This window comes from Notamacropus eugenii, chromosome 3 (assembly GCF_028372415.1).
Source record: "Notamacropus eugenii isolate mMacEug1 chromosome 3, mMacEug1.pri_v2, whole genome shotgun sequence".
Taxonomy (NCBI): Eukaryota; Metazoa; Chordata; class Mammalia; order Diprotodontia; family Macropodidae; genus Notamacropus; species Notamacropus eugenii.
In genome coordinates, this window is record NC_092874.1 from 298,878,648 (window position 1) to 298,895,825 (window position 17,178).

The following is a 17,178-nucleotide window of genomic DNA, read 5'->3' on the forward strand; positions in this document are numbered from 1 at the left end:
TTGGGCCTCAGTTTCTTCCTCTGTAAAGAGGGGTTAATAATACTTGTACCACTAAACTCAGGGAAGTGCTTGGCACACCTTACAATGGAAAGCTGTTATTAGGATGTATATGAAAGATGAGGAGAGGGCAAGGGCCTGGGCCTCAGTCCTCCCAGATGAGTCAACTTTCTTGCCAATGCAGACTGGTGCCTTCTTTACAACTTATAGCTGTTGTCTGGGTCACCCAAAGCTGCTGTGATTTGCACAGGGTCACGCAAACAGCTCAGGGCAGAGGCTGAGACATGAGACTGAGTCTTTCAGCCTTCCATGGCACCATGTTGTATGAAAGGCAGAAAGAAGTGTTCTCACCTGCCAAGATCCTCTGATGATGGTAATTGGGGTGAAAGCAGAAATCATTGGGCATTGAATGGTATGGAACAGGAGTCAGAAGGCCTGAATTACCATCCCAGTTCTGGTATTAATTTATCTTGAGACCTTGAGTAAGTGATTTCCCCTCTCTGAGCCTCAGTTTCCTAATCTGTAAAATGGGGTGAAGGGTCCTAGATGCTCTCTAAGATCCATTTCATCTCTGAACTGAGAACAAATAAGCATGGGACAGTCCTGGGTTAAGAGACTCTAAGATCTTTCTAGACACCTTGAAATCAGATGTGACACCCCCTCAGAGAACAGAGAAACCAGCAACTCTGGAGTTGAAAGTCATCCCAGGCCATCCTCCCAACCCAGGGAAGGAATCCTTCCCAGGAGGCATCTCTGACCAGTGGGGCATCCAGCTACCCACTTAATCCTGTGTGCCTCAGTTTCCTCCTCTGCAGAACAAGGGCCCTCTCAGTTCTGACACTCATTGTCCCTTCCCAGCTCTAAATTCCAAGAGGCTGAGGGCTGCTTCCCTGCCTGGCAGTCAGATCCATTCTTATGGACAGCACATGGTGCTAAGAAATTGGAATTGCGTCATCCTCAGAGCTCTGAATCCTAGAATGTCAGCGTTGGGAGAACAGAGAATGTCAGAGCTGGTAAAGGTCTTAGAAATGAGAATGTCATGGACTATAGCATGCTGGGAGTTGAGTGGGCAAGTCCGGGGGTCCCAGGAGCCGGGAAGGCTGAAGCATTATTTCTGGAGTTAGAGGTTTTATTGTTCAATCATTTCAGTCATGTCTAACTCTCCATGATCCCTTTTAGGGTTTTCTTGGCAGAGATACTGGAGGGGTTTGCCATTTCCTTCTCCAGCTTATTTTACAGATGAGGAAACTGAGGCACACAGGATTAAGTGACTTGCCCAGGGTCGTACAACTAGTGAGTATCTGAGGCTGAATTTGAGCTCAGGAAGATGAGCCTTCCTGACTCCTACCTAGCACTCTACCCACTGTGCCACCTAGCTAGAGGACCTGTGTTCAAATCCCACCTCAGGCGTTTGCCAGCTGTGTGGCCCTGGGCAAGTGATTTCGCCCCTCTAACCCTGACTTTGTGCCTCAGTTTCCTCATCTGTAGAAGAAGAAGTTCAGACTCCATGGCCACGATTCTACTTTTCCATATGAATTTCCTTGCCTTAGAGCTGTCGGGCAGCCCAGCATCCCGGGGAATGGTTCTGACCTGGCTCAGACAGGGCTCCCTGGGCCTAGCGTGCTGCCCTTTCCCTTTGTCCCTTTGGACGTTCCTGAATCCTTTAAAGCCCTGCTTCAGTGCTGCTGATTCCCTTGTCAACTCCACCCTCCTTCCACTTTCCTGCAGAGCTTATTATTGTTAGTTCTATAATTATTGGCCTTGACCTCACTCCCCACCATGAGGGTAGAGGCTACTAGGAGACACACCACTCTGCACACAGTAGGTGCTTAATCAGTACTGTTGTCTTCTTCAAATATATGTTTAACTTTTGTCTGTGTCCCCCTGGTGCTCAGCACAGTGCTCTGCACACAGTAGGTGCTTAATAAATGGCTGTGGACTGATTTAATTGAATTGGCCTCCACTTGAGGCAAGTCCTCAGCTGACTTTCTGAGTAGAGGGACAGCTTCTTTGGCCAATCGCTGGTAGCCATGGCGATCCCACCTCAGCTAACCCATGGTCCTCTCGCCCAGCAGGATGGAATCCACCCAGCTCAGGCCAGGGAAGGCTTTTGGCAAAGTTAAGGCGCCAGTGTTCCCTGCGTCATAAAGGCAAACGTTTATATTGTGTTTAATTAGTTCCTGGCTGTGGAATCCTAAAGAGAATAGTGTCCAGCATTGGAGGGGAGAGGGGAGGTAGAGCATATGGGAAAATAGGGGGAGTGCCTGAGGCTGGGCAGGTACACAACTGCAGGGGACAGACTTGGATGGAACTCAGGGTCAGCCACTGCTCCCCTTCTTACACATACACACTCAGAGCTCATTACCCAGCAAGGCAGACCAGGCTCATTCTCCTTGGCCCTCACTCATCCACACCCTGTAGCCCTGGGTTTGTGATTAGCCAGCACTGGCCTGTGGCGCCTTTGAGCTGCCTTTAACTTTGGTGATGCTTTCAAACCAGGCAGAAAAAGAGAAACAAGGGAAGGATGGGGAGGCTGGAATAGAGAGGCCCAGAGACAGAGGGAAACAAAAGGATCGAGGGAGACTGAGGCAGGGAGGATGTGAGACAGAGGTCAACACAGAGGGATGCAGAAACTGAGATGGAAAGACTGAGATGCAGAGAGACAGAGAGGGAGGGAGAGAGAGGGGGGGGGAGGGGGGAAGAGACAGACAGACAGAGGGGATAGAGAGAGAGAAGAGAGAGAGGACAGGAAGAGGCAGATGGAGAGAGAAGGGAGAAAAGAGAGGGAAGAGGAGACAGACAGAGAGGACAGAGACAGAGACAGAGACAGAGAGAGAGAGAGAGAGAGACAGAGAGAGAGAGAGAGAGGAGAGAGAGAACAAGAGGAGACATAGAGACAGAGATCCCAACAAGGGGAGTGAGATAGAGACAAAGAGATTCCCAGGGAAAGATCCAGAGACACAAAGAGAGAGGGAAACAAAAAAGAGACACAGACACAGAGAGACAGAATGAGGCCCAAAGAAAGGTAGAGTGGCTCCAAGAGAGACACATAGGACATCTAGTCCAAACCCCACAGCTTATAGATTCTCCCCTGTAAACTGAGACCCACAGAAGGAGAAATGACTTGGCTAACATCACACAGTTGAGATTAGAACTCAGATCTTGAGACTCCACATTCAGCACAGGTCAGTCACCAAACGGAGACCATCAAAGAGTCAGGAAGGCCCTTGGAGATGATCTTGTCCATTCCTTCATCCAGAGAAGAGGCTGGTGGTCTGCTTGATGTCTGCGATCACATCCCTGTCATTACAAGAACTTCCTGACATCTTCTTTCCATTCCGTTACCTTCTTTGGTCCTCAGTCACTCCCTTGAGGTGGGTATTATTTATCATCATCACCTTTTATTGGCATCATTGTTACCATTTTATAGATGAAAAAAACCAGGGCTCAGAGAAATGAAAGTGACTTGGCCAAGGTCACACAACATGGGGAATGGTAGATCCAGGATTTAGATCCAGGCCTTTTCTCCCCCGAGGCCAGAGCTGTCATTGTTCTACCCTGATGCCCACCTTGCTGTCCATGAAATGGTTTCCAAATCATAGGCGTGTGTGTGTGTGTGTGTGTGTGTGTGTTCGTCTTTCGTTGCCGAAGAAGACCATGCCATCAGAGAAATGATGACATGACTTGCACTTGACTTTGTTTTGAGTGCAGGAGGGCTGTGCAGGTCACCAGCCTCACTTCTCCTCCACAGCCATCTGAATCCAGTGACCAGATATTCATCAGGATGACTGGAGATGACCCAGGATGAGGCAATTGGGGTTAAGTGACTTGCCCAAGGTCACACAACTAGTGCGTGTCAAGTGTCTGAGATAAGATTTGAACTCAGGTCCTCCTGACTCTTGCACTGGTGCTCTATCCACTGCACCACCTAGCTGCCCCTAGGCTCATGTAGTAGTAGAAGATCAGGGAGCAAGACTAAGAATTCAGCCAGTGACCTCGAATTCAGGCCTCCCTCCTCTGGAAGCACTCACTTCTCTTGTCTCTGTCCCTCCACTGAGTCCAAGGACCCTGGTGGGGTCTGTCCAGGATTGTCACATTGTTGACTCCACCCTCACAGAGTGGGGTGAGCCATGGGGGATTCCTAGGTCCCCTCAAGAGCACTAGGGCTGCAGAGGACGGTAGTGGAGGGCTCTCTCATGCCCAGTTTATGTTACTGATGGGAGATGCAGATGACTCTAAGATATAGCAAGTTAGTGGAGGACCCCAAAGCCCAGAGACCCTGACTGCCAAGTGGCCGCCCCCAAGTTCCCTAGGCCAAGGACATGTCGATGGTGGAAGATGGATGAAAATAACTGGCACTGTGAGCTTTTAGAATTTGTGTGCCTAGGGATGGGCCCTGAGGCATTAGCTCAGCTCAGTGCTGTGGGAAGATCCACGGGCCCAGTTTCAAGTCTCACTGTTATACAATGGGAAAAGATCTAGAGTCAGAGTCCTGGGTTCAAATCCTGTCTCCATGATTGTGTGGTCTTGGGCCTTAGCCTCTCTGGAATTTAGTTCCTTATCTGTAACATGAGGGGGGTTGGGCTAGTTAAGCCTCGAAGGTCCTTTCTGACTTGAAATCTATGATTTTACTTCCTACTGTAGGCAGCTAGGTGGCCCAGTGGATAAAGTCTCACACTTAGAGTCAGGAGGACCTGAGTTCAAATCTGGCCTCTCACACTTACTAGCTGTGTGATCCTGGGAAAATCACCTTGCCGTGTTTGCCTTAGTGTCCTCATCTGTCAAATGAACTGGAGAAAGAAAATCCCAAATGGGGTCACAAAGAGTTGGACATGACTGAACAACACTTCTGAATGACTTGGGGCAAGTCACTTTTCCTCTCTGATCTCTCTTTTCCCCATTTGTAAAATGAGGAAGAGGGACTGGGTGACTTCTAAGGACCACCTGTCCTGTAGAGCCTATGCTTCCATGAGTTAAAAGACCTTTTCCGCTGTGATTTTCTGCTCATTAGTTATCTGAAATGTTTTCATACAATCGTATATAATTTGTAGCTCTTTTGAAAAGCGTTCATAGCCTTTGACAATTTCTGTATCAGTGTGTGGCTCCGTGTCACATACATTCATATCAACTCCCTGCATTTCTTGAATATCTGTCTTTTATCTGCGAGATTTGATGCAAAGGGTTTTTTCCTAACATTTTTCTGATTCTATCTGCTTTGATTCATTTCTTAGAAAGGCCTTTAATTATGTCTAATTAAAACTGTCTCCCTTGTCTTTTAGGATCAGCTTTATCACTTCTTTTCTGTTCTTGGGAATGGTGCCTATTTCTGTTCTCCTCTGATTTTTATGATATAACTTTTTATCTTTAGGTCATGTAGCCATGTGGAGCTCATTTTAGTACATGATGCAAGATGCTTGTCTAAATCAAATTTCTGCCTGATTGTTTTACAGTTTCAATGGTCCCAGTCCTAGGGAAGGGGGCTAAGTAAGTATTTAGACTGGGGATAGGGTGGGATGGGGATGCTCCTAAGCCCGGGCATGGGGGAGAGGACTCAGTCATGTCCATCTGTGTCTTCCTTGACGTTGCGCCCTCTGCCCTCACTTGGTTCGAGTGTATCAGCATGTTGGTGATCCTCCTCAACTGCGTCACCCTGGGCATGTACCAGCCATGTGAGGACATGGACTGTCTGTCTGACCGCTGCAAGATCCTGCAGGTAAAGTCAGCCTCCCAGGCCCACTTGATCACTGGATGCTGGTTCATAGAACCAGGGCATACCATGGTGATGCCCTCCCTTGCCCTCCTTGTAGGAGAGAGAAGGCCAGTCTAGTTGGGCATACAGGACCCCATGAGCTAGGCACCATGTGCAGGCCTGATGAGTACAGTGCTGGGGCCCAGAATGGGCAGGGAATAGAGGCAGGGGATGTTACAGCACCAGGCAGAAGCATGGACCCCAGCCAGACTGACCACAACCCCACAGAATCCTGGAGTCAGTGATCACCACCTTCCACTGAAAAGTGTGGAAAGCACAGGCCAGCACCCTAAGCAGGCAGAGGGCTGGTGTGGTCAGCCCTGGCTCCCCCTCCTGGGGGCCTTCCGCTTCCCTCCACTCTATCTGCTGAGCTGAGTCTGCCCTGACCTTCACTCACGCCTCTCCCCTGCTTGTCTCCCCCTTCCCACCCTTCACCCCCTGCAGGTATTTGACGACTTCATCTTCATCTTCTTTGCCATGGAGATGGTGCTGAAGATGGTGGCCCTGGGGATTTTCGGCAGGAAGTGTTACCTGGGGGACACCTGGAATCGGCTGGATTTCTTCATTGTGATGGCTGGGTAGGTCACAAGGCTACTCATCCCTCTTCCTGACAGAGATGGGTGGGACCTGGAAGAGGGAGGAAAGCCAGGCTGGGGGGCTTGTTGACTGAGTAATCGATCCTTAGCCTTTCTATGGATTGATCAGAGACAGGTGAGGGAAGGAAAGCCATGGACATCTGGTTCTTGCCATGTGGCAGTATGGGGAGGGGCATTAGTCACCTAGCATCAGTTGGTTCCAAGAAAATAGGACTTCAGGTAAAACAATGTTTCACCTAACTAACCATGGCAGTTAGTGCCATAAAGATGCTGTACTTGGTTGATGAGCTGAGCAATGTAACGAAGAGATTTGGTTACAAGGTCTCAACCATGTTATTGTAGACTGACACTATACAGATCCTGTCACAAGGGCATTTATCAGTCACATTCTGGTTGGATTCAGAGTGCTCCAGCCCAGGTACACAATAGGGAGGAAAGGGTAGACAATGTTCTCGTGAAGAAGAGATGGGAGTTGGGGCTGCTAGGTTGCTCAGTGGATAGAGCAACGGCCCTGGAGTCGAGAGGACCTGAGTTCAAATTTGGCCTTAGATAATTTCTTCTGTGTGTCCCTGGGCAAGTCATTCCACCCCGATTGCTGGTGGGGACAGAGGGGGACAGTCCTAGTGTACTGCAAGTTCAGTATTAGTCAACAGTGCATTGATCATACAGAAAGTCTGATGAATTGATCTTAGGCTGTATTAAAAGGAGGGAGAGTCCAGAATGATGGAACTGAGAGTTCTGTTCTCTTTCCTTATCATCCCACATCTTGAGGATTTGAGTTCATTCAGAATAATATATTTTAGGAAGACTACAGGTAGACCAAAGAGTGTATAGAGGCAGGAGACTGGTGCTCTTTTTGAGCTGCCTTCAAGCCCCTGAAGGGTGGTCATATGGGGGAGTTGTTAGCCTTGTTCTTCTTGGGCCTGGAGGTCAGTACCAGGTGTTAGGCAAAGCTTCCTAACCTCAGAGCTATCCCAGAGTCAATGAACTGTCTCCTTAGATGGTGAGCTCTGTCACTGGAGGTCTTCAAGTATTTGTCAGAGACTTCCTAGTTCAGATTCTAGTTCTATAGGACAATCATGGGATCCTAGACCCTGAGCTGAGAGAGACCTCAGAAGTCTTCTGGTACTTTTTGCAGATGAGAAAACTGAGGCCCAGATAGAGAAAGTGACTTGACTAAGGTCACACAGGTAGTTGTAAATGGCAGTGAGGAGGAGTGATATCTCAAGTCTCTCCATGCTCTGGGATTCTGTTAGCGAAATCCAGAAGGTTTCTATTTTGGTATTGTCAGAATATGTGTGAAATTGGTTTTGATTTATTCTAGATGAGAAGCTATTTGTGTTAATCCAAAAGGGTTTGGAGTCAGAAGGCCTGAGTTAAAATCCTGCCTCTTTTCTGTCTATGTGATCTTGGGCTTATCACTTACCTTCTCTCTCAGCCTCTGTATGATAATAATACCTTCTTTCTCAAAGGACAAGTACACATCCCATAAACCAGGGGTAGGGAACTGTTCTGTGAAGTTTGAATTTAGTCAAAGGGGCACAGTTGAGGATCTAGAGGGCCACATGTGCCCTCAAGGGTGCAGGTTCCCCACCCCTGTTAAACCTTAAAGGGTTATAGAAATGTGACTTCTTATCATATGGTAACAGCCAGAGTGCTATCTTTCACTGCCTCCTGTGAACTCACAGAATGTCTGTCACAGCTAGAAGAGACCCCCTGAGATAATCCAGTTCAACACTAGGACGATTATTTAACTGAAGTCCAGAGGAGGTTACTTGTTCAAAGTCATACAGTACGTGAAGCAGCAGGTTCTAAGGCAGATGCATGCAGGTAGGCTAGTTCAAAGCTCAGTTGAAGCATTAGATTGTTGATCCAGATTTTGAGGGGCACAGGGTATTCCATATAAGTGAAACTTTGCAATAACTAAAGTGTCCAATGAAGAAACATTTAAAATCTTAACCATGTCTTATAAAAATCTTTTAAAAATATTTCTTCACTTCCCTCCCTTAGTAGATAGATTATACAGAACATAGACTTTCACCTTTTCTGGATGATTCAGTCATCAATCTGAATGCCCATGGTTATACTGTAGAACTTTATATAATGACTCTTCACAGGCTGTTTGAGCTGTTGACCAGCACAGCTGTATCTGAGTTATTGACCAGCACAGTTGTGTGGGTCTTTGTACATCCATTTGTGGCCAAACTGAATGGTTCCTGCCTGCTGAGTTTTTGTTGTGGAGATATCTTCTGTCTCCTCCTTCGTCATCAGCCTGGAGAGGACTCTTTAAGCAGACAGCCTCTCTCAATGCCTTTAATCTACAGAATATTGTGAGTTAGGGGATTGGAGGTTGCTAGGGAAAACCAGAGAATTAAGCAGGTAACATTTTATATATAATGCATTCTGCCCCCCTCTTATGGAGAAAAGTGTATGGGTTTTGTTATAACTGCTTTCTTGATCACTCAGATCTTTCTTTTTTGTTTTTTAACTAAAAAAACCCCCAAATACACTTAGATGGGACCTTAAAAATAATGTATTATAGTCCTGTCATTTTACATGTGGGAAAACTAGAGTTGAGAGCATTTTTTAAATGCTTACTATGTGCCAGGCTTTGGGTTAAGTGTTAGGGGTACAAGAAAGGCATAACACTTACCTTGCCCTCAAGGACTTCATAGTCTCTGGGGAGACAACATGCATGGAATCAGGAACACAGAAGAAATATGGAGAGTAGATGGAAGGTAACCCAGAAGAGAAGGCAGTAGTAGTTCAGGGGGTGGGGCATGGAAGGCCTCCAGTAGAAGGCAGGGCTTGAGCTGGGTCTTGGAGAAAGGGGGAGAGGGGTGAGACCCATTAGAAGACTGATTACAAGAGTTCAAGTGAAGCTCAGATGGGCCTGAGTTGGCCTTGGGTCTATAGTTACTAAGTCGAACTAGGACTTGAACCCACATCCTGTGACACCTTCCACCATCCCCACCGCAGTGGAGTCCATTGCATATTTAAATTCCATTGCTCAAAGCTGTACCCCTGGTTGTGTTGGGCATCGTCATGACAGGATTTTGCAGATGAGACCACTGAGATGTTGGGAAGGTAAGTGATTTGTCTAGGGTCTCACAGCTAATGTTGTCTAAGCTGGGTCCTGAACTCAGATTGTGTTCCAATTCTAAGACCAGGATACCCCTTCCCACTAGTCCAACCTCCCTATTACATAGATGAAAATGGACACAACTTGTCCAAGGGATTGGTATAGGAGATTCTTTCCATGAGGGCATTGAAAGTCTTGAACAGGTGCCTAGAGCACAGAGAGGTTAAGTGATCTTCTCAAGGTCACACAGCCAGCATGTGCTGTAGGAAGCCTCCAAGGTCAGCTCTCTATCCATTATACTACCACATCTCTTACCCTTGACCAAGGCCTCATTGAAAACCAGTGGGCAAAATCCTGGAACAGGCCCTGGGTCTCCTCATTCTAGGTTTTAGTAGCTAGCATCTCTAACTCTACCTGCCCCAAATGGAAAAGATCTTTTCTCCCAATCTCCACTCTTCTCAGCTTTCCCATCACTTGTCGAGGACGCCATCATCCTCCCAGGCTTCCAGCCTCAATGCCTCCCTCACCCCCACCTCAAATCACTGGCCAGATCTCATCCTTCCTGCCTTTATCCCATCTTTCCCATCTGGTCTCTTCTCTGTGTTGACACAGCCAATATCCAGCTTCCCTCTCCCCTAGACAATGGCAGCAGCCTCCCAGTCTTCCTGCCTCAAGTCTTCCCCTCTTCTTTCCCTTCAGTGCTCAGCTGCCAGCATAGATCTGCCCATGGCACTGCCCTGCTCAGGCACCTGCACTCTGTCCCCTGTTCCCCCTAGAATAAAATGTCAACTCCATTTGGCCTATTAGGGTCTCTTTAGATTCATTATACCTGACTGAAGCAACTGGTGCCAAAGCAGATAGAGCCCTGGCCCTGGGGTTAGGAAGCCCCAATTTCAAATTTAGCCCCAGACATATACTAGCTGTGTGGCCCTGGTTAAATATCTTAATTTCTGTTTACCTCAGTTTCCTCCACTGTAAAATGGAGATAATAGCATCTACCTTGAATGGTTGTTATGAGAATCAAATCCCACTAAACTACACTTCTCTTTTCCTTATATATGACACTGCTTCCCAACTCTGTGCCTTTGTACTGGCTGTGCCCCATTCCTGGAACACCCCCCCCCTTCCCTTCTACTTCATAGAAGGCCTCTCTTCCTTTTAAAAGCAACTCATGTACCACTGTGTACAGGAAACCTTCCCAGATTTCCCCAAACTGCTAGTACCCCATCACGGACCTTGTATTTCACTTCTGTTCATTTATTTGGTCCGTAGTTTGTCTGTCTATCCATCTATCTATCTATCTATCCATCCATCCATCCATCCATCTATCTATCTATCTATCTATCTATCTATCTGTCTGTCTGTCTGTCTGTCTGTCTGTCTGTCTATCTATCTATCCATCCATCCATCCATCCACCCACCCACCCACCCATCCATCCATCCATCCATCCATCCATCCATCCATCCATCCATCCATCTATCTATCTATCTATCTATCCATCCATCTACCTGTCTATCTGTCTGAATGTCTCTGTCTGTCTATCTGTTTGTCCATCTGTGTGTTTATCTGCCTAACTATCCATCCATCCATCTCTCTCTCTGTCCGTCTGTCCATCTATATGTCTATCCATCCATCCATCTATCCATCTATCTATCTATGTATCTCTGAGCTCCTTGAGGGGCAGATTTTGTTTTGTCTTTGCTTTAGATCCCCAGCATCCAGCACAGGGGCCAGCACACAGTAAAAGCTTAATACATTTGTTGGTCGGCTCCAAGAATGGCCAGACTGAGACTGGGAAAGTTCCCCCTTGTTCTTGTGTGTGCCCTTGACAGGTCTTGAGTACACCCTGTGCTGAGATGGTTGACAGAAGCTGGTCTCCTGGGCAGATGATTTATTTATAAGGAACACTCATCAATGATTTTACCTTCATCTGAAGGCCTTCCTTGAATGCCTGCTGGGTGCCTGGCACTGTCTCGCCAGGTCTTCGAAGAAAAGAAAAGCATCTTACTTCATCATTAGTCATAAACATAGAATGTCAGAGCATGAAGGGACTTCAGCAGTTGCCTCATTCGGCCCCTTCCTTTTACAGAGAGGAAAGTGACTCCACTGGAGGTCACACAGCCCATCTGCTTGACATTGAATCAGAAGACTGTGGGCTGAACTTTTCCTCATTTTTTGTGGGGAAACTGAGGCCTAGAAGGGCAACTCTTGGTGCCATGGCTTGGTTCCCAAGAAACGAAGTTGGCAGAAGTCTGACCACTGGATGAATGTATGGCTGTTTCTGTCTTTATAAATTGTTAGTCTGGGTTTTTTTGTTTGTTTGTTTGTTTTTAAATGAGAGGGAGTATGGTATAGTAGAAAGAAGGCTAGGTTTGGATTCTGAGACCTGGGTGCAAATCCTGACACTCTTGTTTGACCTCCCTCAGGCAGGTCACTTTCCTCTGGGCCTCATTTTTGTCTGTGTATAAGATGATGGAATTTGGATTATACGGCCCAGGGTCCCTTTCAACACCCAAGAGCCCATGACCAGTTACGGACATTTCCAAAGAGTGAAGCCCTGTGATTACTGGGGCCCTTCAAGAGTTACTCCAATGACAAATCCCATGTTACCTCCTCTAGTAAGCATCCCTTGGTCCCTTCAGCTGGTAACAACCTTCCTCCTTCTCCGTCTGTGTCCCTCTCCTACCCTTGGATCCCCCTGTTTGTTCTGGGGTGGGGGGCTGTGGTGTCTAAATTTCCTCTGTCTCTAGTGCTTTGTAGAGCTCAGTTGAATTTTGAATGGAAAACCTCTGCTTTATCACTTGCATGTGTGATCCTAGGCAAGCCACTTAATTTCTCTGGGACTCAGTTTCCTCATCTGTAAAATGGGGACAGTGGGAAGCTGGGGCATGTGATTATAGGATATACCTTCACAATGAAGCTTTGCTATTTCTGATTCTCCACAATACTCCCAGGGAGCAGACATATAAACTATCATCATGGGTAGCTGGGCCAGTGGTGTCACATTCAGATCAATCAAGCCACAAGGCCTCCTATTGGCTCAGAAAACCTCAAATGAGCATTATCTGTGGTCTATTCTATCTCATTAATTTTGTTAAATATTTCCCAATTCCATTTTAATCTGGTTTGACTACCACAGCTGAAGGGACATATTTGACATCTTTTGTGTAGCCCAATTTCCCATACTCTCTGCTCATTAGAAACTCAGTATTGGCCATCCATCCACACAGATGCCTCAGCTTGCTTAGTGAGGATTCACAGTCAGAGCTCACGTGTCCCTGCACGGCTCAGGTGCAGAGACATTGCTCTGTAGGAAGGACTTGAGTTTGGCTGAGCATCCATTGGATGTCCTTTGTGGCAGTCCCCTTGTCTCTGCCTGAGCTGGACCTCTGGTTCCCCAAAGGGACTGAAGCTGGAGGGCATAGTAAGAGATCGATTTGTTTACAACAGCGACAATGAAGGCTGATAGTCACTTAGCACCTGGTGCTTTCCACCATCATCTTATTTCTCACAAGATGGGAGGTAGGCAGGGCAGTGCCATTTTACAGATGGGGAAACTTGCAAAGGGAGTATCAGAGGGAGGTCATTTGACTCATGACTTTCAAGCTGAAAGGAAATCAGAGGCCATCTCCAAGGAAACTGAGGCTCATGGAATGAGCCCAAGGTCACACAGTTAGTGTCAGAGGAGGGATTGATTTCCAGGTGATCTGACCCCCAATCCTTGTACCTTTCATTCTCTGCTGCTGGACTTTCCCTTTGACACCGATGCTTCCCTACCAAGTCCTAGGGTGCCTGGAGCCTTTAGCCACAGGAGAGCAGGCCTGCTGCCTCAGCAGCTTCTAAATTGGCTGTACCACCTGGCACAGAAGGTATTCTGGGACCAATGAGTTAGTGGAATGTGACTGCCATAGCATCCGTGAAGAAAATTGGTACTAGGGGAAGTTGGAGCGATATTGGGAGTTTGATTGTGGGGGACCAAGAGGGTAGAAAGGAGAAAGCTGAGGCTCAGAGGGGAGCAGAGATTTTCCCAAGGTCACACAGCTGGTAAGGAGGAGAATTCCAAATCCAGTGCTCTCTGTACCCACATCAGGGTCATTTGGAGAAGCCAGTAGAAAGGCCCATGGGAAATGTTTTAGGAACGGAAGGGGTTGTTTGCATCATTTTGTTCTCCTGATGGAGCTCTGACAGAGGAGGCCAGTAAAAGCAGCCCCAGGACTGAGCATGTCCCCTCTGGAGCTGGGCACAGGAGAAGAGCCCAACGGGAGAGCCTGGCACACCCAGATTGAGGAATGGGCTGGAAACTTCAGAGGGAGAGGGAAACAACTGAGGCAGGACATGGGAATCTCCATCTGACTCTTTACTATCATGTTGCCTGCTGTCTGAGGGAGGCCAACAGACACCAGAGAAGTGACCACACACCACAACCCCCACACAGTCCCCTGTTCCTCCAAACTTGGGGACTCTCTGTCTTCCTACAGGGAAAGCAGCTGCTGCTTTCTCCTCTTCATCCTGATCCCCTTGTGTTCAGCAGACTCTGGGCCTTGCTTTCCCATCCCAAAATGCCAATCTCCCTACTCCCCCTGCTGCTTTCCCTGTAATCTCTCCTCCTCCCCTCCCCCTCCTCACACCTGGCAAGCCACAAGGGCCTCCAGGATTCTGTGCATTGTGTGGTCAGTGTGCTGTTTCCTGGGCAACAGGAGCTGAGGATGCCCAGAAAGCTTCTTCTTTTTGTTGTCCGCCATACTCCGCCCCCCCAAGCACCCCACCTCGAGCCAGACACTCCCTGGATCTTAGCATTTGCAGACCTTGTTGGGTCCATCCAAGATAACCTCCTACCCCATTCAAAAACATTAGCTTCATCATCCCTGATGCTTCCACTCAAGTACTTTGGGTGAGGGGGAGCTCTACATCTCACAGTGTCCATTTCTTAGTGGGACAAGCCTGATTTTTAGAGATTTGCTCCTTATATTGAATTGAAATCCATCTCCCTCCAAATTTTCCCCATGACCACCTTGTTCTTGGTTGTCTCCTCCTCCCCCACCACACCTGGAATGTATTCCCTTCTACACCTGCCTGCTTAGAGTCCCTGGTTTCCTTCAAGGCTCACTCAGACTCTGAATCCTGCAGGATGCTTTTCCTGGTTGTCCCTTCCCCCAAGATGTTAGTGCCTCCCACATAAATTGCCTAACGTTTACTTTATGTGATACACATATATATGTGTCCACCTATCTATCTATCTATCTATCTATCTGTCTATCTATCTATCTATCTATCTATCTATCTATCTATCTATCATCTATCTATCTATCTATCTATCTATCTATCTATCTATCTATCTATCTATCTATCTATCTATCTATCTATCTATCTACCTGTCTGTCTGTCTGTCTGTCTGTCTATCCATTTACCTAATGTATCTATGTGTATTGAGGAGGACCCCAACTCTCTTATTCTTGCATCTAACACATCAGGGCAGGTCACTTCAAGTCTCTGAACCTTTCTTTCTTCATTTATTACATGGGGATCACAGTACTTGCACCTCTGTCTTGCAGAGTTGTGGGGAAAGCACTTTATGTAAGGAGCCAATGGAAGCTGAGGTCCTACCTGGCCTCCCTTCCCAGCCTCTTGTCATCAGCCGTGTTGATGGGGAAGCCATGGGATCATGGAGTGAGAACTAGAAGGGACCTTGAGAACCATACAGTCTAATCCTTTCATTTTACAGAAAAGGAAACTGAGGCCCAGAGAGGAGAATGCCCTCTAGGTAGTAATGGCAAAACTACTGCCTCCAATCCTCTGCTCTTTCCACTGTGCCCACTGACATGGCTTCCCTCTCCCCATCCTGAGCTGAGCATTAAGCAGTTTTCTGGTATAACAGACATTGACCAGAAGCCATGCTCAGGAGCTGAAGGGGCAGGTGGCTGAAGACCCCAGGCACAGTTATTTTTGGTTCCTGTCTTTTCTTGGCTTCCTTGATTGCTCCAGCAATGCTGAGGGAGGGCGGCATCTTCTTCTCCTTTTCAGCAGATGGTTCATTGGCAAAGAGTACTTGATGGAGACTTAGGTCGGCCTGGGCTGAGGTTCTACACAATCAGTGAATCCACAGGCATTTCTGAATGCCGGGTGCACCAGACACTGTGCTCAGAGCTGGAAATGTAAATGCAGATGTCAAAGGGGCCCTCATTCTCTTATATCTCTCAGGGGAGATGAGTGGTATACACACACCAAAGTATATACTGAATAAACAGAAATAAATGCAAAGTGCTTTGGGGAAATAGGTTGCTAACAGCTGCGGGGGGCAGGTGAGGCTTCTTGTAGAAGTTGAGCAAGTTATCTGAGTTTTGAGGGATTCTCTAAGGTGGAGGGGAAGAGGAAGGGCATTCCAGGCATAGGGCACAGCCAGTGCAGAGGCACAGAGATGGGAGAGAAGAACAGAAAAGGACCATAGATTATAGGAAGGAAAGGAAAGTATGATGAGGCTAGAAAAGAGGTTTGGTCTGGGCTGTCAAAGACTTTAAAAGTCAACTGCAGAAGTTTGTATTTTATTTGAGTAATAAGGAGCCACTGGAGTTTATTGAGTAGGGAAGTGACATGGTAAGGAAAATCATTTTGATGCTCACCAGCCGAATGACCTGGGGCAAATGTCAGCCTTGGCAGGTGGCAGTGGTACAGGGGAGAGGATGCTGGGTTGGGACTTGCCAAAGAGACCTTGATCCAGTTCCTCTCTCGGGACCAAAATTTTATCATTTGCAAATGAGGGTATGAGACTTGGTGACTTCTGAGGTCAGCTCCAGCTCTAAATAATTAACAACAAGTGTTTATGTAGTGCTCTGAGGTTTGCAAAGTTCTACATTCAATATTGTCCCATTTAATGCTCACAATTCTATGAGATAGATGCTATTATTTATCCCCAATTTACAGTTGAGGAAACTGAGGCAGACCAGAGATTAAGTGGCTTGTCCAGGCTCAAATAGTTCACATCTCGAACTCAGGTCTTCCTGACTCCAGGTCCACCTCTCTCTTCTCTGCCATCCAGATTCTTAAATCTCTGAGCCTATGATGGTTTCATTCCCTCTTTGAACCCTGGATTCCTCATTGGCAAGTTGGACCAATATCTCTGAACTATCTTCTGTACAGAAAGTTGTGAGGATGCTGTGACATGCAGTACAGAAGTGCTTGGTAACCAGGAAGTTGTTCAGTTGTTTTCAGTCCTGTCTGACTCTTCATGGTCCCATTTGGGATCTTGACAGAGATGCTAGAGTGATTTACCATTTCCTTCTCCAGCTCATTTTACAGATGAGGAAACTGAGGCAAACAGGGTAAAGTGACTTGCCTGGCGTCACACAGCTAGTAAGTGTCTAAGACCAGATTTGAACTCAGGAAGATGAGTCTTCCTGACTCCAAGTTCAGTGCTCTCAATGTGTTACTTTGATGCGTTGAAAGCATAAATTGTGAGCCTGTCCCTTCACTGATGAAGACTGCCACCCCTCCCAGCTTCACCTTCACCACTGAATGGGGTTGCAGAAAGTCTTACCCTGGTGGTCAGACTTGGGGAGACAAGACTCTAGGAGTTCTGGTCCTGACACCAGATGCCCAGTCTGTCACTAGGCCTGTTTTGAAGTCTTCCCAGCTTAGTGGGAGCCTGCCCAGTCTTGAGATCATCTGGCATGATCCCGGAGAGTCCAGGTCACCTCCGTACTATGCCAAGGTGGGCCGCAGAGTTGGCAATAAATGTCAGCTAGTATTAATTCTAAGA

At 47.2% G+C, this 17,178-nt stretch overlaps 1 protein-coding gene across 1 annotated transcript in view; it reads left to right on the forward strand.

Moving 5' to 3' along the window:
- CACNA1I (calcium voltage-gated channel subunit alpha1 I) overlaps positions 1 to 17,178 on the forward strand; it is a 221,031-nt gene that overhangs the window by 66,427 nt on the left and 137,426 nt on the right. Inside the window, exons 2-3 of the mRNA XM_072656199.1 lie at positions 5,599 to 5,710; positions 6,191 to 6,324. Of these exons, the coding sequence (XP_072512300.1) occupies positions 5,599 to 5,710; positions 6,191 to 6,324 (246 nt within the window). The remainder of the gene's footprint in view (positions 1 to 5,598; positions 5,711 to 6,190; positions 6,325 to 17,178) is intronic.